This window comes from Condylostylus longicornis, unplaced genomic scaffold, assembly GCF_029603195.1.
Source record: "Condylostylus longicornis isolate FDR11 unplaced genomic scaffold, ASM2960319v2 ptg000036l, whole genome shotgun sequence".
In the NCBI taxonomy this organism is placed as follows: Eukaryota; Metazoa; Arthropoda; class Insecta; order Diptera; family Dolichopodidae; genus Condylostylus; species Condylostylus longicornis.
In genome coordinates this window covers 1,008,006-1,028,426 of record NW_026578005.1, presented here as the reverse complement: position 1 = coordinate 1,028,426, position 20,421 = coordinate 1,008,006, and the positions used below count along the sequence as shown (strand labels likewise).

Below are 20,421 nucleotides of genomic sequence, written 5' to 3'. Positions count from 1 at the left end.
GAGAAATAAAAAAAAAACAAGTGAAAATAAGATATGCAAAATACGAGGAACAGAAAAAAATAATAAGAAAGAACAAAATGTTCAAAAAAAACAAAAACAGCAGATCAAATTAGAAAAAGAAGAGCAAGAAATTCATGTAAAACGAAGAGGAAGTGAAATTGAAGTGAAGAGTTCTCAATTATTGTTGTTGTTATACAATGAAAATGAAACACAAAAATTTGTTATAATTGTAATAATTTTGTTTTTTCTTTTTGTGACATGCCATAACAAACCTGCATTTTGATTTCAATGGTATTATGTTTTTTTGGGTTCCACTGCTTCTGATCATCTTTAAAACAAAATTTTAAATGTTCACTTTTATGACAATTTATGCCGACTTGAATTTTGTATGATAGTCCTATAACACTATCAACATATTATTGTGTTTGTTCAAAATTTGAGAGAAATAAATTTGTGTTTTTCGTTAATAATATGCAAATTAATTAGGTCAGTAAATCAAAATGGTTAGTAAATCAATTTTAATTTACATACTAATGAGCAGGCCTAGTTCTAGCGCGTCCTTTCTTCTACCACGATCTAATTGAGAGCATAATAATCACTTGCTTGTAATAATATCTTGCTGGTTGCAGAATTAGTTATAGAATTAGAGCCTGCGGAATTTTCAGCATTTTATAGAAAGAGAAAACATTTTGGAAAACGGTAAATGGATAAATTTTTATTCAATGACATTCCTGTTCTCCAATCGCCATTGTAATAGCCTAATTTACATATATCGTAGATCTGGCGTTGCCAATCGGTGTATGTTCATATTTATCTGATTAAATTAACTTCGCTGTGCAAATGCTTCTGTATAAATTATAACGCATAAGTAGTTCAATACTTTCTTGAAACGTGATCCAGTTTTCCATTTTCTGTTCTATCATCACGCCTAATTAAAAAATTGAAATTTTGTTAATGAGATTAATTTAAAAATAAATTTTAATCCAAGTTGTTATAAAGTCACTCAAATTTTACATTGGATTTTGCTTTAAGATGAGCATAATTTTAAATTTTTTTCTTTTGATCATTCTAATGTTAGGCGTTGTATAATTATTAATGAGCAAACTTTTAGAGTCCTTCTTCAAGAATCCCTTGCAATAATTACAGATCATCTGCTAAGTCATCCAATCTATATCCATAACATCACAAAATTTTAAATTTTCCTAAAATTTTATTTCTTATTTTTTAGCCAAAGATTCTAATAAAACGTAATACCAAAAACCTTATGTACACAAACTAAATAAAAAATAAATAAAAATATTACAGAATAAAAGGATGAAAAAGGAAACTTTTGTTTTTTTTTTACATACCAGTTACATAATATAAACAGTTAAGTTTGATACACTTTAACTACACAACATTTACATGCATAGTTGATGAAAAAACTCTAGAGCAGGAAACTTTTATTGTGTCTACAGAATAACTAACAGAAAAATAAAATTAAAACAAAAAATATAAAGAAAAATATTAAGAACAATAATAATAAATATGACAAAAAACAAAAAAAAACCAAAAACTTTCCAATATACGAGATTTTTTTTTGTTTTTTTTTTGTTATTTTTTTGAATTTGCAAAACAAAACTTTGAGTCTCTCTTTCAGTTTTCATATGACGTGTGTACCCCCAATTGTACTTTGCATCAATGTGTTCTTATACATAAATAAATATATAGATACACATACATAATTCCTATGTACATATGCACTTGCTAATATTTACATACATATCTACATACATAATGTACACATCTGTTTGAAAGAATATAGAAATGTGCCAGGATGGTTTTTGACTATTTTTTTTTTTTGCAAAATCAAAAATGTACAAAAGTAACACACATACAAGTATACATAAACTATTATTTTTCTTTTCCAATTTTTATTTCATTTTAAGAACAACAATGACAACAAAACCAATGAGAAAATGCAAAATGAAATAAAAAAAATATTTCGAAGTTTTCTGGCAAAAGGAAAAGCAACGTTTTTCGGTTTCAATAATTTTACAGGAAAAAGAATCTACGGATATATACATACACATATATATACGTATATGCATTTGTGTATTCATACAACATTATAAAAAATAATAGACATAGTCTGATAAATCTAGTAAAATAGTCAGGAACTGTTGTAGTTTATATATTTTGGCATTACATACAATAAAATACATTTCTTCTATATTCGCACACATACAGAATATACACAATATAAAATAGTATACATGAATTTTATACATCTATATATACTCGTATGTACATATTAGATATGAACATCAGGAATTTATTTATGATCAACAGGTAGATTTGACAATAAAAATGTTACATAAGATATAAATTGAATAGAATACATAAAATGTACGTGTACACATGAAGATATATAAAATATACAATTTTATAGAGTAATTTATATGTATATATATATATATATATATATATATATATATAGAGTGTATCATTTAGAGAAGAACGATGAAAATTATTTGATCGTATAATATAACAGTTATAGCATAATTTAAGGCGAAATTCATACCGAACGGAAGAAGCATTATCCTTTTATTTTTAATTTTTTATTATTATTTTTTTTTTTGCAAATATATTTCACAAAATTAATAATGAATTTATGACTAGAAGTAGCTGAATCTTATGAAAATATTCCAAGTATTTTTTTTTGTAATCTCCTGGTACTCTAAAATGATATCGTAATAATTTAGTTTAATAAATAAGATATAATATCAAAATTCGGAGTCTAAATCACAGTCGAGTTTTTAAAATTTATGCAAATTGGCACAGACGCCTGTACAAAATTCTTAAAATGTCGTATAATTTTTTGAATTTACTGAAGGTTTCTACTACTTCCTTAAACTACAATATATTTATTATTTTTATATATTCAATTTTGAGTTTGATTCAACTTTCAATGACTAATATTATAAATTTTGTATTAAGAGCTAAAATTTAAAAATTTATTTCAGCAATAAAATAATTATTCAATCTTTTAGGTTTCTCATTTCTCATATCTATCAAATCGAATATTCATGGTAATTTAAATTAAGTGTAGATACCACAAATTATAAGTAAAGAGACCAGAAAAGAAAGAAATTCAAAAGTTTATCTAATTTCGATGCAAATAGCCTACTATCTATTAGACTAACGACAGCCTTACGTATCGTTTTACTTGCAAATATTTTAAAATTTAAGAAATATAGAACATTTAAAACATTGATAGCTAGTATTTGTTTTTTTTTATATCCTTCTTTAATATCACAAATCTTTTGGGAGTAAAAATAAATTTTTTAATAGCTAGTTTTTTTTTATTAAAAACAAAAGAAAAAGAAAATTTCCTTCTCATAGGATGTGTTCTTTCAAATTTAACTTGATTATTTTTAACTTTTTATAACATACTATGTACACATATGTACATAAGTATGTATGTAGAGTAGAAGTATATTTACTTTATGTTCCTATATTGATATAAGGCACACACATATTTCTGTGATTTTTAATACACGTATAAATGTACATGCATATTATATGCATTGCATGTTTCATAAAAAATTGTTATTAAAAATTATTTTAGCGAATGAAAAAAAAAATACCTTTGTTTTTATATAAAAAATGAGTTAAAGAGGAGCTTGCAATTTTTGTTTTTAAATAAACTGAAATTTTTAGAAAGGATATTCCATGTTCTCATTACTTAACATATTTTCTTCTCTATTCTCTAAGAATTTTGAAAGCCTTTCAGATTTTTAATATTCTGTTGTGTCAAACAGCTTGGTTACACATTATAGATGTTCAAATCCATTTAACATTTTTAAGCTGTAAAATCTTAAATGCAATAATTACCAAATAAATTTTATTCCAATATACTTGGAATCAAAATTCCGAATATTTCTTAAAGTTGAATCACAATGATTTCAGCTTGAAAATGCTTTAAATATCGGTGCAATTGATTGAAAATTTCCGATATTTTTCGATTCTTTATCAAATTTCTGAGAATGACATAGTAATTTTGGAGTATTCTTATAGGTTCTTTTTCTAAAAAAAAAAAATAGAAATTCAAAGTAGTTATTATGTATAATTTTAAACGAACTCTTTTCAGCAACGCAAATTACCTTTCATTTAAAATATTTTTATATGTCAAACCACGACATACGTACGTATATAATTCAATTGAATCATCACAAAGTGAAAATAAATTTAATGAATTTGTTATTCTGAAAACGTTAAAAAAACAGCAGAAAAAAATAGAAAAAAAATTGTTAAATATTTTATCAAAAAAAAGAAAAAAATAATATAAAAATATGAAAAAAAAAATCTGATGTGGTCAGCACATAACCGACCGCATTGTGTATTGTCTAGTTAAATGAAAGTGTTACAGAATATTATAAAAATGTCTGTTAAATACTTCTTTCCAATTTTTAGGACATTAGTAAGCTTATTGTTAACATACTTAGAAAAATGTAAATTTGGCTCTTAGTAGAGTTTCGCTTTGTGCTACCCGAATTCCCTGAAATGCTCGCCAGTTAGTTTCGGTAACAACCAGAACTCAAATATCAAATTTCAAGAAATTCCATCAATTTGTTCTGTGGATATGGTGAAAAATGTAAAATCGGCCCGAAAATCAGTTTTCGAGCCCTGATCTTTCCAAAAAGTTTACATGTTCATTGTTTTAATACGAGTAATTCAAATATTAAATTTCAATGAAATCGGTTGATTATTTCTCTTTATATGCACAAAAGTGTATGTTTGGCCCGTAGTAAACGTCTAGTTGCCGATGCCTGATCTTTCCAAAAAATTTACATGTTCATTGTTTTAATACGAGGAATTCAAATATTAAATTTCAATGAAATCGGTTGATTATTTCTCTTTATATACACAAAAATGTATATTTGGCCCGTAGTAAACGTCCAGTTGCTGATGCCTGATTTCTTCCAAAAGTTAGGAATTTTTGCGGACGGTCGAGCAAAGCTCATATATAAAATTTCAAGTAAATCGGTTGAATATTTTCATATACCAAAAATTGATCAATTCGTGCCATGGTGGAAATAAACTTACATATAAAATTTCATCAAAATCGGTTCAGCCGAACTTGAGATACACTCGTGCACACACAGACCGACAGACCGACAGGTTGCTAAAAATAGTTTATTTACACTTCCCTACTATGGAGAAGTACGGTCCCACCGAAAACTCGATATGCAAAATTTGTTGCCATCACATAACCTACCTATTGTTTACACAATACGGTCGGTAAAGATGTTGCCATTCAGAGATGACAAAGTGATGCAAATAATTGAATTTGTTACTAAAAAACAAAATAAAAATTAAAGGATTTCTCGGTTCGCTAAAAAAAATTAAATTTGTTTTTTAGTTTTTATTTTGAAATTTTTTAAAAATTTTGCTTTAATTTTCATTCATATGCCGGATAATTTGAAAATTTTTCTAGTTATTTTACGTTTGTCAAATAAAAAATATATGGAAGTTGAAGTAATTCTAGAGTAACGTATAGACGTAACAAAAAGGAAATTTTTTATGTCAATTACATTTCTCGAATGATGACATAAAATTTTATTTTTTTCATAGAAAAGAAAAGGGTCAAATAATTATGCCGAAACATGATACAAAATATTTCTAATATGAAAATATTTTAGGAACGAAATTTGACTATAAAAAAACATTCAGATATTAAAATGTTTCGGTGTATTATGGGACATGAAAAGTTTACATTACTCAAAGTCAACAAATTTTGAAATTTTTGTCTGGAGCCAATTTTAAATGCATTTCTATGTTTTTCTATGAAAAAATAAAAACTGTGCCGCACAATACGATTTCCGATTAATTTTGGGTTTTATGACATTTATCAAATTTAACAAATCGGTTTCATGACATTTTACTTTTCCAAAAACTTGTCACGTTGCTTCTGTAAAACTGCAAAATTTGATAACTGCAAAAATATAAATTTCAAGCCTTTATAAAACACAATAAGAAACAAAAACATAATAAAAAAATAATAATAAATGATACTGTCAAAATCAGTAAAATATGACAGGCAGCAACCACAAAAATGAAAAATAAACTAATTTTGAAGTTGCAGTTTGTGGTTGCAGTATACCGTTAAATTTAATAATTCAGAAACTAGTATATTTTTTTACAGTTCTCAAATTTTGCAGTTTAAAGTGTGTTTACGACTCATTAGTGTTGAATTTTCAAAATTTTACTCAAAATAAATTAATATTTTTGAATAAAATTTTGAATACTAATTTATTTTTTAAATAATTAAGTGTCTTAATACTTTCATTTAATTTTACTAATCGCACTTATAAAAAGAGTCTTTCATCCTCAAGATGTAAATTTCTTATTTTACGTAAATTTAATTTCTGTCATTACAATTTTTCATTGAACTTATTGAAAATATGAAATTCTATAATCATAGTATAATTTTCCAAATAAAAAATGTCAATTGCAGATTATTAAAAATAGCTTGCCATGTCCAAATAATAATAAAAAAAAAATTTAAATTTTAAAATTTCCTCATTCATAAATTTCAACGAAAATAATACAAAAGTCTAAAAATTCATTTAAAAATTTTAGAAATTCAAATTAATTTTAAATTATATGTGATTTATAAAAAAAAATAGAAGAAAAACTCATTTCAGATTTTAATACAAAAAAAAACAGAAAATTTTTATGGCAAATCATTGACAAATTTTATATTCAGTATGCAGATACTAAGAAAATAATATAGGAAAATCTAAAATTAAAAAAACTGTTCCAGCGAAATAGGAAAACAAAATAAAAGCAAAAACAAAATAAAAACAGAACGGAAAATTGAAAATGTGAAACACCTGATCGGAAAATGCTTTATTTTTTTTTCTTATTTTTTTCTTTATTGCTGATTGTTCAAAGAAAAACTTTTTCGTTTTTTTATAAAAGACCTTGACTTGTAAATAAAAAATAATGATAATCATAAACAAAAACAACAAAATGAAAAACCTAAAGAATTGAGTCAGAGAAACATTAAAAAAACGGTCGAAAGCGCACAATATAAAAATGGAAAACTAGGTAGGTTCATGGCACGTTTTTTTTTTTGTATTTATTCGAAACGAAAAAAAAAAAAAATCATTTTTATTTTAGTTTTTGTTTTTAAAATGCAACAAGAAATAAAAAGAAGAAAAATAATAAAAAAAAACAACACCTAACTTTTAGTTGTAAAAGACCACCATCAGCAGCCCAGTCATTTGATTCAGTCAACCGATATTTTTTTTTTTAATTCTATTGCTATTATTTTTGTTGTGTTATTGTTATTGTTGTATTTTCCTATATAAAATCGCTATATAATACTTTAAATATGCATACATAATATATGAATGTATGTAGCTATATATCGTACATATATCGTATTTAAAGGTTACAACAAGATATAAAAAAAAAATTATATGTATAATATTGAAACATGCAAAACTACGATGCAAAACTATGAACGAACCATGAAAGATTCATTGCACACATATTACATAAACTTATAAAACATAACATAAATATACAAATGATACGAATATATACATGTATACATAAATAGTTGTTGTACAACATTTAATTCAACATAGTTTTATATAATCACATTGAAAATTACATAGAATTTTTCTCTGTGTTTTTCTTTCTTTTATTTTTTATTTGCAAGAAAATTGAACTTAAAGGCAAGCAGAATATAGAAGAAAAAAAATATTTTGTTCAACATAATATTCATTTGTATATGCATTGGAATCTATATAATATATGTATATATATTGGATTAATGTCTTGAATTTTGCATCTATACTAAGTGCATACACTTTGTGTTGAATCAAAACTCTATTTTATAATAACAGTATGTATATGAAATTCTTTCAGTTCCTTGTGCAATTACATTCTAACAAACATATAATTTTCATGATTTTTACATATATGTATTTAAATATATTATATAAATATGTAAATTACATATATCTATATATCTGTACATATGTTTATTATGCGCCAAAAGGGAAAACTATTTCATCAAAAGCACGATATAAAAATTAAAAAATGAAAATAATGCAACAATTACAAGTAATAAGAATTTCTGTTAAACAAGAAAGAATTCCGTGGAAAACATGCACACCAACAACAACAATAACAACAACAGCAATAGCAACTATACAACAGAATCAAAGTAATAAGAATAACAGAGTTAAAACGTAACGCAATATAGGATCATTAAAATTGTTAAAGATATAGGCTCTTATTATAATAATACTTATGGGTGATCGTAAAAATTTATGTTGACTAAATTTACCGATGATACTACCTATAGGCTTCATCCTAATGTTAATTTAATACATATATATGTATACATATATCTATAGATATATTCATATCGATGCATTTATGTAAATATTTTGACATAGGTGAATAGAATATTTAAGCAAAAATTATTAACTTAGAATACTTGTTGTTAGCCAGATGTTTAATTTTAATATAATGTTCTTTTAAATTCTATATATATATATTTAAGAAATCAGAAAAAATTGAAACAATTTATTTAAAATTTTATATATTTTTTTCGTAACGTAACGCAGTAGCAAAGTAAATGAATGAAAATGCATTATTTTTCTACTCGTATATGTATAATTGTTAGGTTACGAATATTTTAACAAATTTTATTTTATTCTAATTAACTTTGAAAAATAGGAGCTTGAGACATTTTTTCAAAATATTTTTCGCATACAATATTGCCTCGACTTATTTCGGCTATATATACATTATTTTTAATTCACGTCAACATTTTAGATGACACATACGTGATATACACATATCTAGACTTGATATATATCGCCTGGTTTTATCATATATATATATATTATTTATTATTCACAATTAAGTGGCGAACGACCTATACACGATTGAAAGCGCATACTAAAATATCAGAGAAATCTTATAAATAAAATTTCAATACATACATAAAAATTTATTTATATATCACATATATATATGTAATACAATATCAAATTTTATATATCAACTACCTGTTGAATTTTTTTGCTTGTATACTAACTCTGCTCTTATACTTATATTTAAATATTAAAATGAAATTTAGAAATTTTTAGTTTTTAACCAAAACTAAAAATTTTTAGAACTACTAATTTCATAAATTTGGATCAAACGAATTGGTTTGTAAAGTTGTACTTTACTCTAAACAACTAAAACTAACTATTAAAATTACTTTTATTAAAATATCAAAATATTTTAAATTATTGCATACACTCAGGATGAAATAAACAATCAAAAGAATTTCATAATATTTCGAATTCGACTGCCAAGTAGTTAAGATAAATAATTATATTTTTATAGTAAGATATTTATTCCTAGCTTTTTGCTTTCATAAAAATTCGGAAAATCTTGCATTTTCGGAAATATAAGTAACAATTTCGGTACTAAAATCTTCAAATAATGTTTCAAAAATAGTTAAAATTTGATGCTCTTTTAATTTAAAGTCTAAGAGAAAAAAAGTTTCAAAAACTGGAAAAACAATGGGCTTACGGTAATTGTTAATTTTAATAAACGTTCTTGCAAATTTAATATTTTGACTATGTATGGTATAAGAAACAAGCCAATTTTGGAAAATTTACATTTCACCTAATTCACATAATTTTAGATTAATTTATTACGTGGCTCATTCTTGGCTTATGAATCAAAATAATCGGGAAACGTACAAAAAATAAAAAAAATTATAAATTTCATTTATAATTCTGTAAAAATTCGTAACTTGCCATTTTTTCCAAGATACTAAGAAAAACGTAAAATCAATTAGTTGTTTCTTAATTCCTAAAAATCTATTCGATGTTACTGGAAAATCCCTGAAATTTAAATCTTGAAATTTGAATTTAAATTCTCTTATTTCATAAATAAATAAATTAAAATAAAAAATAATTTGGTTTTGGTGTTTAAATAATAAAATTAATATGCAATTAAAAATGTTGAATCAATTACATTTTCACATATTTGTTATAATGGAATCATTATTCTAATAAAATTATTATTGAAGTGTCCTTAAACGACCCTAAATTATTGTTAAAGAGTTAAAAATATTTTCAAAGAAAAAAGTTTTCATTTTCTAACGTTCTAATTTACTCTCTTAAATTCATTCTTACTTTATTTTAAATAGTTTTCCACTAAAATATTTTCTATGAGTGTTTTCCTCCAATTTTCTATATTCGGTTGTATATATTATAAAAATTTTTCAAAGCATAAAATTACATAATCAAAATTTAATATCTTAATAGCATTTTATATGTTTATTACTGCAGATGCTACTCTTTTTCTATCTCATCTTAAAAATCTTAAATTTTGTTCATCATTTCTATATACATATTTACAATATATTAGTATATATGTATGTAAATCTGTACATATCAAATTTTGTAGATATTCTCTATAAATATACATATATGTACATACATATACAATTTTCAATTCACCATTATTTCAAATTAGGAATCACGACCATTATATTTTTTTTTCCTTTTATTTTATCTTTTATCTATTAAAGACAATATTACATACTCTATAATTATATATAGACTTATAAAAAATGTGCATATAAAATATGCAATATATATAGTTCATTTAAAAAAAAAATACAAAACGTACAAAATATCAACATCATCATCTTATTGCAATGAAATTCAAGGTTCGTTGAAAATAAAACTACAAAATATAAAAATTTCCTCTAAAGAAAAGAAAAAAAAAACAAAAAAAGAAAAACTAAAATATAGTAGCGTTTGCTAAAATTGTGTTTTGTTGCTGATTCTGTACTCCTAGTACAAAATTTTCACATTTGTACACCTACTAGATTTATAAATAAGGTATGAGAGAGTGTATATGCCTCTTATACATTTATTGAATAAAGTTAGAAAAAGCAGAAGAAACAGAAGAAGAAAAATAGATATTATAAAATGTGCACATTGCACAAACATTCACTCATACGTGCTATTATGAACGCGTATAATTGAAAATATAAAGAGGCGACTAACCATAGGAATGAAAATCGCCAAACATCGGTTTAAATTTGTTATATATATATAGGTACATAGAAAAGAAATACGAGTATAATGGTGTATATATGAAGAAAAATAGATGAAGAAAAAAGCAAAATAAAATCGAATTGCATTATTGCATATTAAGAGCTCTAACAGGTTGCAGTTTATAAAATAGCAAAAAAAAATAAAATAAATAAAATATATACAAAACTAAATAATATGTTTACTGTAACATCAATGTTTACTCGTTATTATTATTGTATGTTTTTGTATGATATGAAAATTGCATTCAATTCATTTTTCGATCTAACACTGAAAACTTGTTCAAAAAAATTTTTTTCGAGCATATGTTTTCACTCTAATATACAAAAATATTTTTTTCTATTTTGAAATGTTAAAATTAAATTTTATAGATGTAGGAATTAATGTTTGTCCCTCTTCTTGTTGATATAATATATTGGTTTACCTATAAATTGATTTGGTTGAATATTTTTGATGTTGGTTTTCATGCTGACTGATCGTTCACTACCGCTGAACCAATATGAAATAATACTCTGTGGTTAAATAGTATTTGGCTTTTCATTTGGATTTTCAATTCATTTCCAATTATGCATACATTATAAATTGGTTAATTGTCAGTTTATATTGTTATAATTGCAAAAGAATGCTACAAGATTTCAATATTAATTAAAAAATAACTCTTAATAATACAAATTCTTAGTGATTTATTAAAACTTAACATTATTTTGTACGTATTTACTAATTTACTAATTGAGTTATACCATATTTAACATGAATTTTGAAAATTTTAGCATATGCGATTCACATATAGAACAAACTTTAAACATTGTTATTTTATATAAAAGTTTACAAATTATTACGTTTACATTATGGAACAAATTCGAAATGTAGAATGCTAAGATCGTACTCTTTTGACATTCGCATATTAGCGTTTTTACAATATTTATATCAAAGCTTACGAATTCTATTACAATTTATAGAGAAAATAAGAAGTTTATATAATGGAAAAGTATATAAAATTAGTCTAATTTTTTCTCAATTTCTAATACTGTTGAATATACCTTTGCTCTGTGTGTTCAGAATAAGGTTTTATATACTTTAGTTCATAAAGAATCATTCATTCTTCGTCAAAATTTCTAAATAAATAATATTGCATTCAATTCATATCTCATAAGCTACATAGAAAACGGGGTCTTTACAATATGAAAATTTTCAAATAATTTTAGCAGAAAATATTAAAGCAGTTCGATTTTTTGTACATTTCGAAAAATAATTGTGTAATTTTCAACAAATTTTCATTCAAATTTTTAAATATTTTTTATGTTTAATTTGAATATGTAAGTCGTACTCACTTACTTCCAACTTTCTGTAAAATTTTTTATTTACGAGACTCTGAATACCCTGTTTGTTGAGAGCTTGTTTAGTCTTCCAAGATTCCCATAAAGCTAAAATTTTTTTGAAAATTCTCTTACTTTAATTTTATGATTTAACCTGAAGAAACGTTTAATAAAAAAAATTGTAAGTACTTAGCTTGCAGTTTTCTATTCCACAACAATTCCAATTATTTTTAGAATAAAAAGTATATAGTTCCTTTTATCCCTAGTAAATTTCATGTTACATAAAAGGGGAATATTATTTTAATAATACTGTATTTAAATTTTATTAAAAAATATTTAAAGCATAAATTGCAATTCCATTTACGATATGATTTTTGTTCATAACAAAAAATGCTATACAACTTTTATGTACTTTGCCTAAATGATCATGCACACGTGTATAATTGTTGTTGGCATGTTGCCATCGGGAAACAGATAATTTTCTCTTTTGTTTTATTATTGTTGTTGTTATTGTGTTTTTCCTCTACTCAGTATATTGAGAAAGTAAACTATGCATTTTGGATATTTTTTGGTGTTGAACTGAACTTCAAAAAAAAAAAAAAAAAACACAAAAACAAAAAAAAAATTTATTTGAAATTTTCAGAAAATGCAATTTTTGTAGTTTTTCTTTTTTTTTTTGTGTATTTTTTCTTTGTTTTGTTTTTTAACTTTTCTATTTTTCTGGCTATGATTTTCCTCCTGTTGATATGCCATGCATTCCATATACATATACATACATATGCAGGTACATATAAATATTTTGTGAATTTCCACTACGTAATGATTTTATATATTGTATACATGTATGTATATTTAGACTTTTGAATATATAGGGAAAATAACATTTGAGAGTTTTTCTTCAAATAGTTTTTCAACCTGTTGCTGTTGCACTTTACCATATATATATATATATATATACATATATGTACCTATATAAAAATTTTTTGTTGCATATTGGTGATGACTTTTTTGAATGAAATTTTTTTGTTTTTGGTTTTTTGTTTGTTAGTTTTAATAGTAGAGAATTATTTTTATTTATTCTAGACGATGCAATGTTTACAAATTTACCGCGAATTTTTATTAAATTTTTAAAGATGTTTTTCTCTCAATTTTATTTTTTTTTTTTTGGATTATAATTTTTTTTTGTGATTTTTCTTATTATTGTAGTTTTAGAGGATCTAATATTGAAATGATTTGTTGTTGTTGCTGTTGCTGTTCTTGGGTATTTTTAGAAACATATGTACGCTCATGTATTTTTATTTTTTTTTTTTTTTTGGAATGTTGTTTTATAAATTATTATAGAAAGGAATTGAATTAGATGTTGAATGAATGAATGGATGAATGGATAGAAAAAAATCGTGATCTAAACGTTTTTATTTTTAAGAATTTTTGTTTTTGTTTCTCTTTTATTTTTCATTTTAATATTTACAAATAATTTTCACTAGTTTGTTTTATTTTAAGACGGTAAAAGTGTTTTTATTTTTAAAGTTTTTATAGAACAAACTAGTTTTCACTTTTATTAGTCTACATATGTATAGTTCGATATAGTTCGTTGTTCATATTCGTAATTTTCACTTTCTGAATTTTATGTGTAAACGGTATGGTAAAAGTATAAAATTCATAATGTATGAATAATGGAACTTATTCGCATCATTCAATTGCTTTGCTGGAAAATGTAATGAATTTCTAATTAAAAATCAGTTGAGAAGTTTTCGAAAATATTATTCTATAAATAAATATTAAACTAAAGATCAATTTTAAGAATTTTAAGAATTTTGATATTATTAAGAAAATTTTCTTCTAAAATCAAATTATTAAAATGAAATCTAATGATAATTGTAAAAATTCACAATTTACGAATGCTTATAACTGAAATATTTTAGCAAATAGGAATGCCAAATATTTTAATATTTAATTTTCTTTGATTTCTTTGATTTTGTTTAGCTCAATCTAACTTAATTAAATTATGAAATTTGTAATAAATTATAATTCAATTTTGTTCTAATTTCTATCTTTTTTTTATATTTTCAGATTCCAGGATCAAATTTAAAAAAAAAAAAAAATTTTGTATACTGCAATTTTTAACAATAAAACATCAAAGACATTTTAACATAATTTTGTGATAAAACAGTTTTTATTATTTAGAACCATTCCGTATCAATAAAATTCAAAAAAATATCAATAATATTATAGGAAAACTGGTATTAAAATGGTATAATTTTTTAAGTAATCTAAAAACATCACATTATTTACAAATCACATTTTATAAAAAAAAAAAAAAATTAAATTTAAAAAAATTCAAAAGGACATAAAGTGGACATTTTATAAGAACAAAAACGAAAAAATAAAATTTTCGAGATTACTTTTTTTTTATTTTTCCTTTTTATTTTCTACATTTAATGTTTAAATATAAAAGAAAAAATTGGCATTATTTGTAATTTATAACTGCCAAAATTGTTTTGTAACTTGAGATTCAAATGAAAAAATGGCTGAATGCTCTCATGCTAGATGCCTTCAAGAAAGACGTAGCATAAAACGTGAACTATTAAAATGGTCTAAAGACATGGTACAAGTTGAAGGTAAGAATTAATATTAATATTTAAAAAATAAATACGTGAATTTACATTTATTTTAATTTTAATGTTTAATTTTAATATTTTTCTATAAGTAATACACTATTTTTTATATCGTATTTCTAATGGAAATACGATATAATGAAAGGCCAATAAGATGCTTTCGTTTTTTATGTGAAATGGTTAGTTGAGTGATGTAATTTCCGATTAAATGTGTTGCCGTACGCTGCGCCTAAACATTCCAATTCGAAAAAATCTCCAAATTAAAAAATTCTGTTAGTATAACGAAATAAAAATTGCAATCTGTTGGACTTAGCAATTAAATATAATATCAATTATATTTGCTTCCCTAAAAACTTTTATACATGTTCCAAAATTTGTAATTCTGTAGTCCTTGTTAAAAATAAAAGGGACCTTTACGTGACGTTATTAAATTTTAATTCAACTATTTTAGTATAAAAATACTAAGCTTTGTTTCTTGAGCGTGTTTTTCTTCAACAAAAATTTTTAGTAAAATTTCTGGACAAGGAATTCAAATTCATACAAATTCATAAAAAAAAAATCATTTTCAAATTCTTTTCAATTAGAATTTTTATTGAATGCATACGACAAAAGTTATAACATTTAACTGTTAAAAATATTGCATACTTTTCGGTGCAAAATTGTAAAGTATAATATGCTCTGTAAAATATTTTATTTCTTAATATGGAATTAACTTTAATATTAAGCTACCAATTTAATGTTGTATTATGATTTAAATATTATATTAAATGCAAAGAACAGTAACCTTATTGAGGTAATTCCGTAAATTTTAAGCTTTATTTGTATAATGAAGTAAACATTTATACATATAATAATTTTCTACACAAAATTCTTGCAATTACTTCCTGTTGATTTGTTAAATTCAATTCTATTTTTAATTTATTATCATATTTTTTTCCCTTACCTTTTGAAGCCATGAATACTATTTATTTTATGTTCAAATTACATTTATATCTCAAATATTCTGAAAGAGAATTGCGAAAAATTAAAATATTTTTTTCTTATTAATTTTATAATTTATGTTAATCATATTCTATTAAATTAATAATTAAATTTACTGATCTCTTTTATAAGATTAATAATAATAAATTATAAGAGAAATCGAAATGAGAACAAAAACTTAATAATAACTAGAGTAATTTTTTAAAATTAGTTTTAATAAATTTTTGCAAAAAAGTTTCAAAGATAAATAAAAGTTTTCATTATAAATTTTTTAATATTTTTGTTGTTATATTCAGTTGTAAAGACAGGAACAACATTAACAACAACAACAACAGGAGCAACGAATGTAATATAAATCATCCTAAAAATAACCGTTATTATTATTATTATTTCTATTATCTCTATATCTCTTCCTTTTTGTTATTATATTTCTATTTTATTATTTTTCGTCCTGTTTTTTGCTATCCAATTATCTTGCCACACCTTGCATAATAATAATATCAGGAAACCAAACACGCATATAATTTTCATAAGAAAATAAAGTGCACCAAATATCTTAATTTCTCAAAGGTGTATACTCACGACTACGTACTTGAAAAACATAAACACTAATACAAACAACATTATTATATATGTGTGTATGTATATGTATAAAGTAGTAAATATTAATATATTTTCATAGTTATCCTTATTGGATTAAAAATAACAAAAAGAAAATAGAAATTTAAAAAAAATATTAAACAAAACAAAACTATAACAAAAAAATAAAAAGGAAATACAATTACAATTTACAGTTAGGATTTTTAACATTATTTTTTTTTTCATATACATACATAAATACGTTAAAGTCCTGTAAATATATTCATATTAAATATTATTGCATACAATACATAATTACATAAAATTATATGTACACACTTACGATCATAGTTATATTCAAAATTTGAAAAAAAAAAATATTTTATATAATATAATATACACCTAAAAATAACAACAACCAAATAAGGAAGAAAAGAACACAACAAGGCTAAAAGCTTAAGAATGTAATCCTATAGTTGGAAGAAAAAGCCACTACCAATATTATACGTGTATAGGTACATAAAATTTGAGTAAGAAAAACAAAGCAAAAAAAAAAAAAAATATTAAAAAAATCGAAACTGAACAGAGTGTGAAAAAAATGTAAGGCAAACAAAACTATAGAAAAATGAAAAAAACTAAAAAAAAAAAACAAAATACACAATTGATTGCATACAATTTATTGTCGGGCATATCCTTTTTTAAGCACACAAAAGAATGCAACTGTAATTGTGCTTCTGTTAAACTTTGAACGAAAAAATGAAGAAGAAAAAAAATTTTTATTTTTTTTTGTAATTTTTCCTTTCATTTTTACTTATTTTTGGTTGATAATTTTTTCTTTCCCTCCACTTACATACACATAAAAAAACAGGATTTTTCTTTTCCTAACCTTACGAAAAAAAAATCGCACCACATTGACTACACTCATTACACTCAAATATTTTCTTCTTTAGTAAAAATTAAGGTTACCAATTTATTTGTATTATTAATTTAATTTTACAGAAATATGTGATTTCTCCAGTAATTTTTTTCACCAAAATAGCGAATTTAATGAAAACTATTCAGCCGCGCGTTAAAAAAAATGTTTTTGATTCGTAATAAAATGAGCTCCACCTCTTACTTAGTTCGGTTTGTGTAAAATGTGAAAAATTTAAGCTGGCTAGATCGAAATATCATAATTATTATTTATGTATATCGCGCCAAAATAATTACAAATAATTACAGATTCACCCAAATTTTTAATTCTATATAACAGATTGATAAACTGAGGGCTCGATATATACTTAACGGATAACAAGTTAGTGGGTTTATAGCACATGTAGTTATCTATTTCTACTACTCGTAGTCTCTGACATCGCATTGTTGTCAAAAATTCGATGTGAAAGCGTTACCATGCTTAATGAATGCAATTTGGTCAATAAAGAATAATATAAATAATTTTTAACTAAAAATTCTTCTACTTTCTCATCTTTTTTAAAAACTTTTATTTTAAAAGCATAAAACAGCAAAATCAGCTACTTTTTCAGATAAATTGCGAAAATATGGCAACTCTGTAGAACAAAAAAAATTCCCTTTATACCTCTTCCTGTTATATACTTAAAATATAAATTCTATATACTCTTATTATACATATACACATGGAATTAAGGTATAATAAATGGATTTTTACTAATAGTATAATAAGAGAGTTAACTTTAAGACAAGCAAATCTAACTGAACATGAAGTTTGGTTGTTTGTATGCATGAAAAATAAAAAAATAGAACAGAAAAAAAATTTTTGAAAAAAAAAATATCCTACTCATCTTTTTTTCGTCATCCTTTTCCTAGTCCTTATATTGCATTTTGAGGCAAAAAAAAATGTAACACTAAAATGAATCGAATAAGGACAACGATGAGAAAGAAAATAAAACTGCAAAAAAAAAAAAAAAAGAGTCCTGTAAAAACAACGTCAACGACGACGATAATATTTTTTTACAATATTTTTTATTTTTCGCCTTTAGATTTTTTTAGATTTTGCCTGATTCTCTTATATAAAATTCAGTTCCTTATTTTATTCCTCTTTCTACAAAAAAAAAATTTTTTTATTTTATATAATGCTTTCTTATATAATTACATTGCTCTTATATATATCACATTTATTTTACTACCTCTCCGCACCCATTCACTTACACCACACAAAATAAACATAATATGAAAATCTATAAAAATAAAAAATCCTAAATTATATGTAAAAGGAGCGAGTGCTAGTGAAGTAGATTATTGCACATATTCTGAAAAAAATAAGATACAAAAAAAATATAAAATTCCCGAACAAAAATGAATTAAAACCAAAAAAGAATTCAAGAAAAAATACTACAAAAAAAAATATATAATATTGTGTAAGGACGAAAAAACAAAATCATGAAAAATATAGTGGAAGAACACAGTAACAATACAACATTAAAAAATAGAAAAACAAAAACACAAATAAGGACCCAATATGAAGAGGAAAATTTTAAACTTTGATAAAAAATCAAAAAAATATAAAAAATTTCACTGAATTTTGTTGTTGCTGCTTTTATTGGTTTTACCATCTCTTCTTTATTTCAAAAAAATTTTTTTTCCCCATTTCATTTTATATATCGTTGGCAAGAACTTAAACACAAAATGACAAGAAGAAGGGAAAAAAATAAAAAATTGGAAGAAAATTGCTTGAAGCGTTAATGATGAAGAAACAAAATCTTTTAGATTTACAAAGCAAGGAAAAAAAAAAAGAAAAATCTTTTCTAATTACATACATTGAACATATACTTACATTTAAAAAATTAAATATAAAATAAAATAAAAGATAAGAAGAAAAAAAAAATTGATAAAAAGGATAAAATTAATTTATTAAAAACCATGAACTACCACACTTGCATTCATACATTTATAAAATATTGTCTTTGCTTATACTCGGACCATCAATATAATGAAGATCAACTCTCGTATAATTCCAATTTATTCGAATTTTTTATACACTTGTAGAATTAGTTAAGTGGTTAGTTATTCCAATTTATCAGAATTTCTTATACACGTGAAGAGCTAAGTGGTTATTAAAGCGATATTCGAAGGATTTCGAAAGACATTTAGACTTCCGAAATCAATGTTAATTTGAAATTTATAAACTAAAATCAGGCACGCGCATATTATGTAGCACTACAGAATTCGTTCAATAAAATTGAAGCTGCTAACAATTACGATATAAATTTTATTTCGCGTTTTATTTTAAAAATTGAATTAATAATAAATTTTATTTTATAAGTTCCGCCTTCATATACCATAAAATTAAAAATTCTTAATAAGCATTGTACTTAGTTTTCAATTCAATTTCATTTCATATTTAAAAATTTCGGCAATTAGAAATGCTTTCTACCATATTGTATATAAGGGGAGATATTTCAAAGAAACGACTGAAAAATTGTTTATTCCTCGGTATCCAAAATTCTTGTAAATCGAAAAGAATTATAGACCACATCTTGCAATATAAAAATTACTAGCAAATAATTAAAACACTTTAATCTAAATACACTTAAATTCTTCAAAATAATTTAAAATTCAATCATTTATTTTAATAGTACAAAAATTCAATTTAATTTATACTCTTAAATATAATAATATTTCCAGTTAAAAACTTTCTCAGTTAAATAATTAAATAATTCCAAAGAATTTCATTTAAAATTTTCACAGATTTTATCTAAAATATTTTAATAGTTTAATTGTACTAAAGTAAAAGTTTCTTTCATACTTTAAACTTCTTTAATATTTTGAAAATTATTTCAC

The 20,421-nt window shown here is 23.4% G+C and overlaps 1 protein-coding gene and 1 long non-coding RNA gene across 2 annotated transcripts in view; both read left to right on the top strand.

Moving 5' to 3' along the window:
- LOC129608796 (uncharacterized) overlaps positions 1-14,734 on the top strand; it is a 65,665-nt gene extending 50,931 nt beyond the window's left edge. Inside the window, exon 3 of the long non-coding RNA XR_008696910.1 lies at positions 14,519-14,734. This is a non-coding gene — a long non-coding RNA (uncharacterized LOC129608796). The remainder of the gene's footprint in view (positions 1-14,518) is intronic.
- Positions 14,735-14,818: 84 nt separating this feature from the next.
- Positions 14,819-20,421, top strand: part of LOC129608794 (mushroom body large-type Kenyon cell-specific protein 1) — a 114,111-nt gene continuing 108,508 nt past the window's right edge. The window contains exon 1 of the mRNA XM_055520525.1: positions 14,819-15,066. Within this exon, the coding sequence (XP_055376500.1) occupies positions 14,973-15,066 (94 nt within the window). The 5' untranslated portion in view covers positions 14,819-14,972. The remainder of the gene's footprint in view (positions 15,067-20,421) is intronic.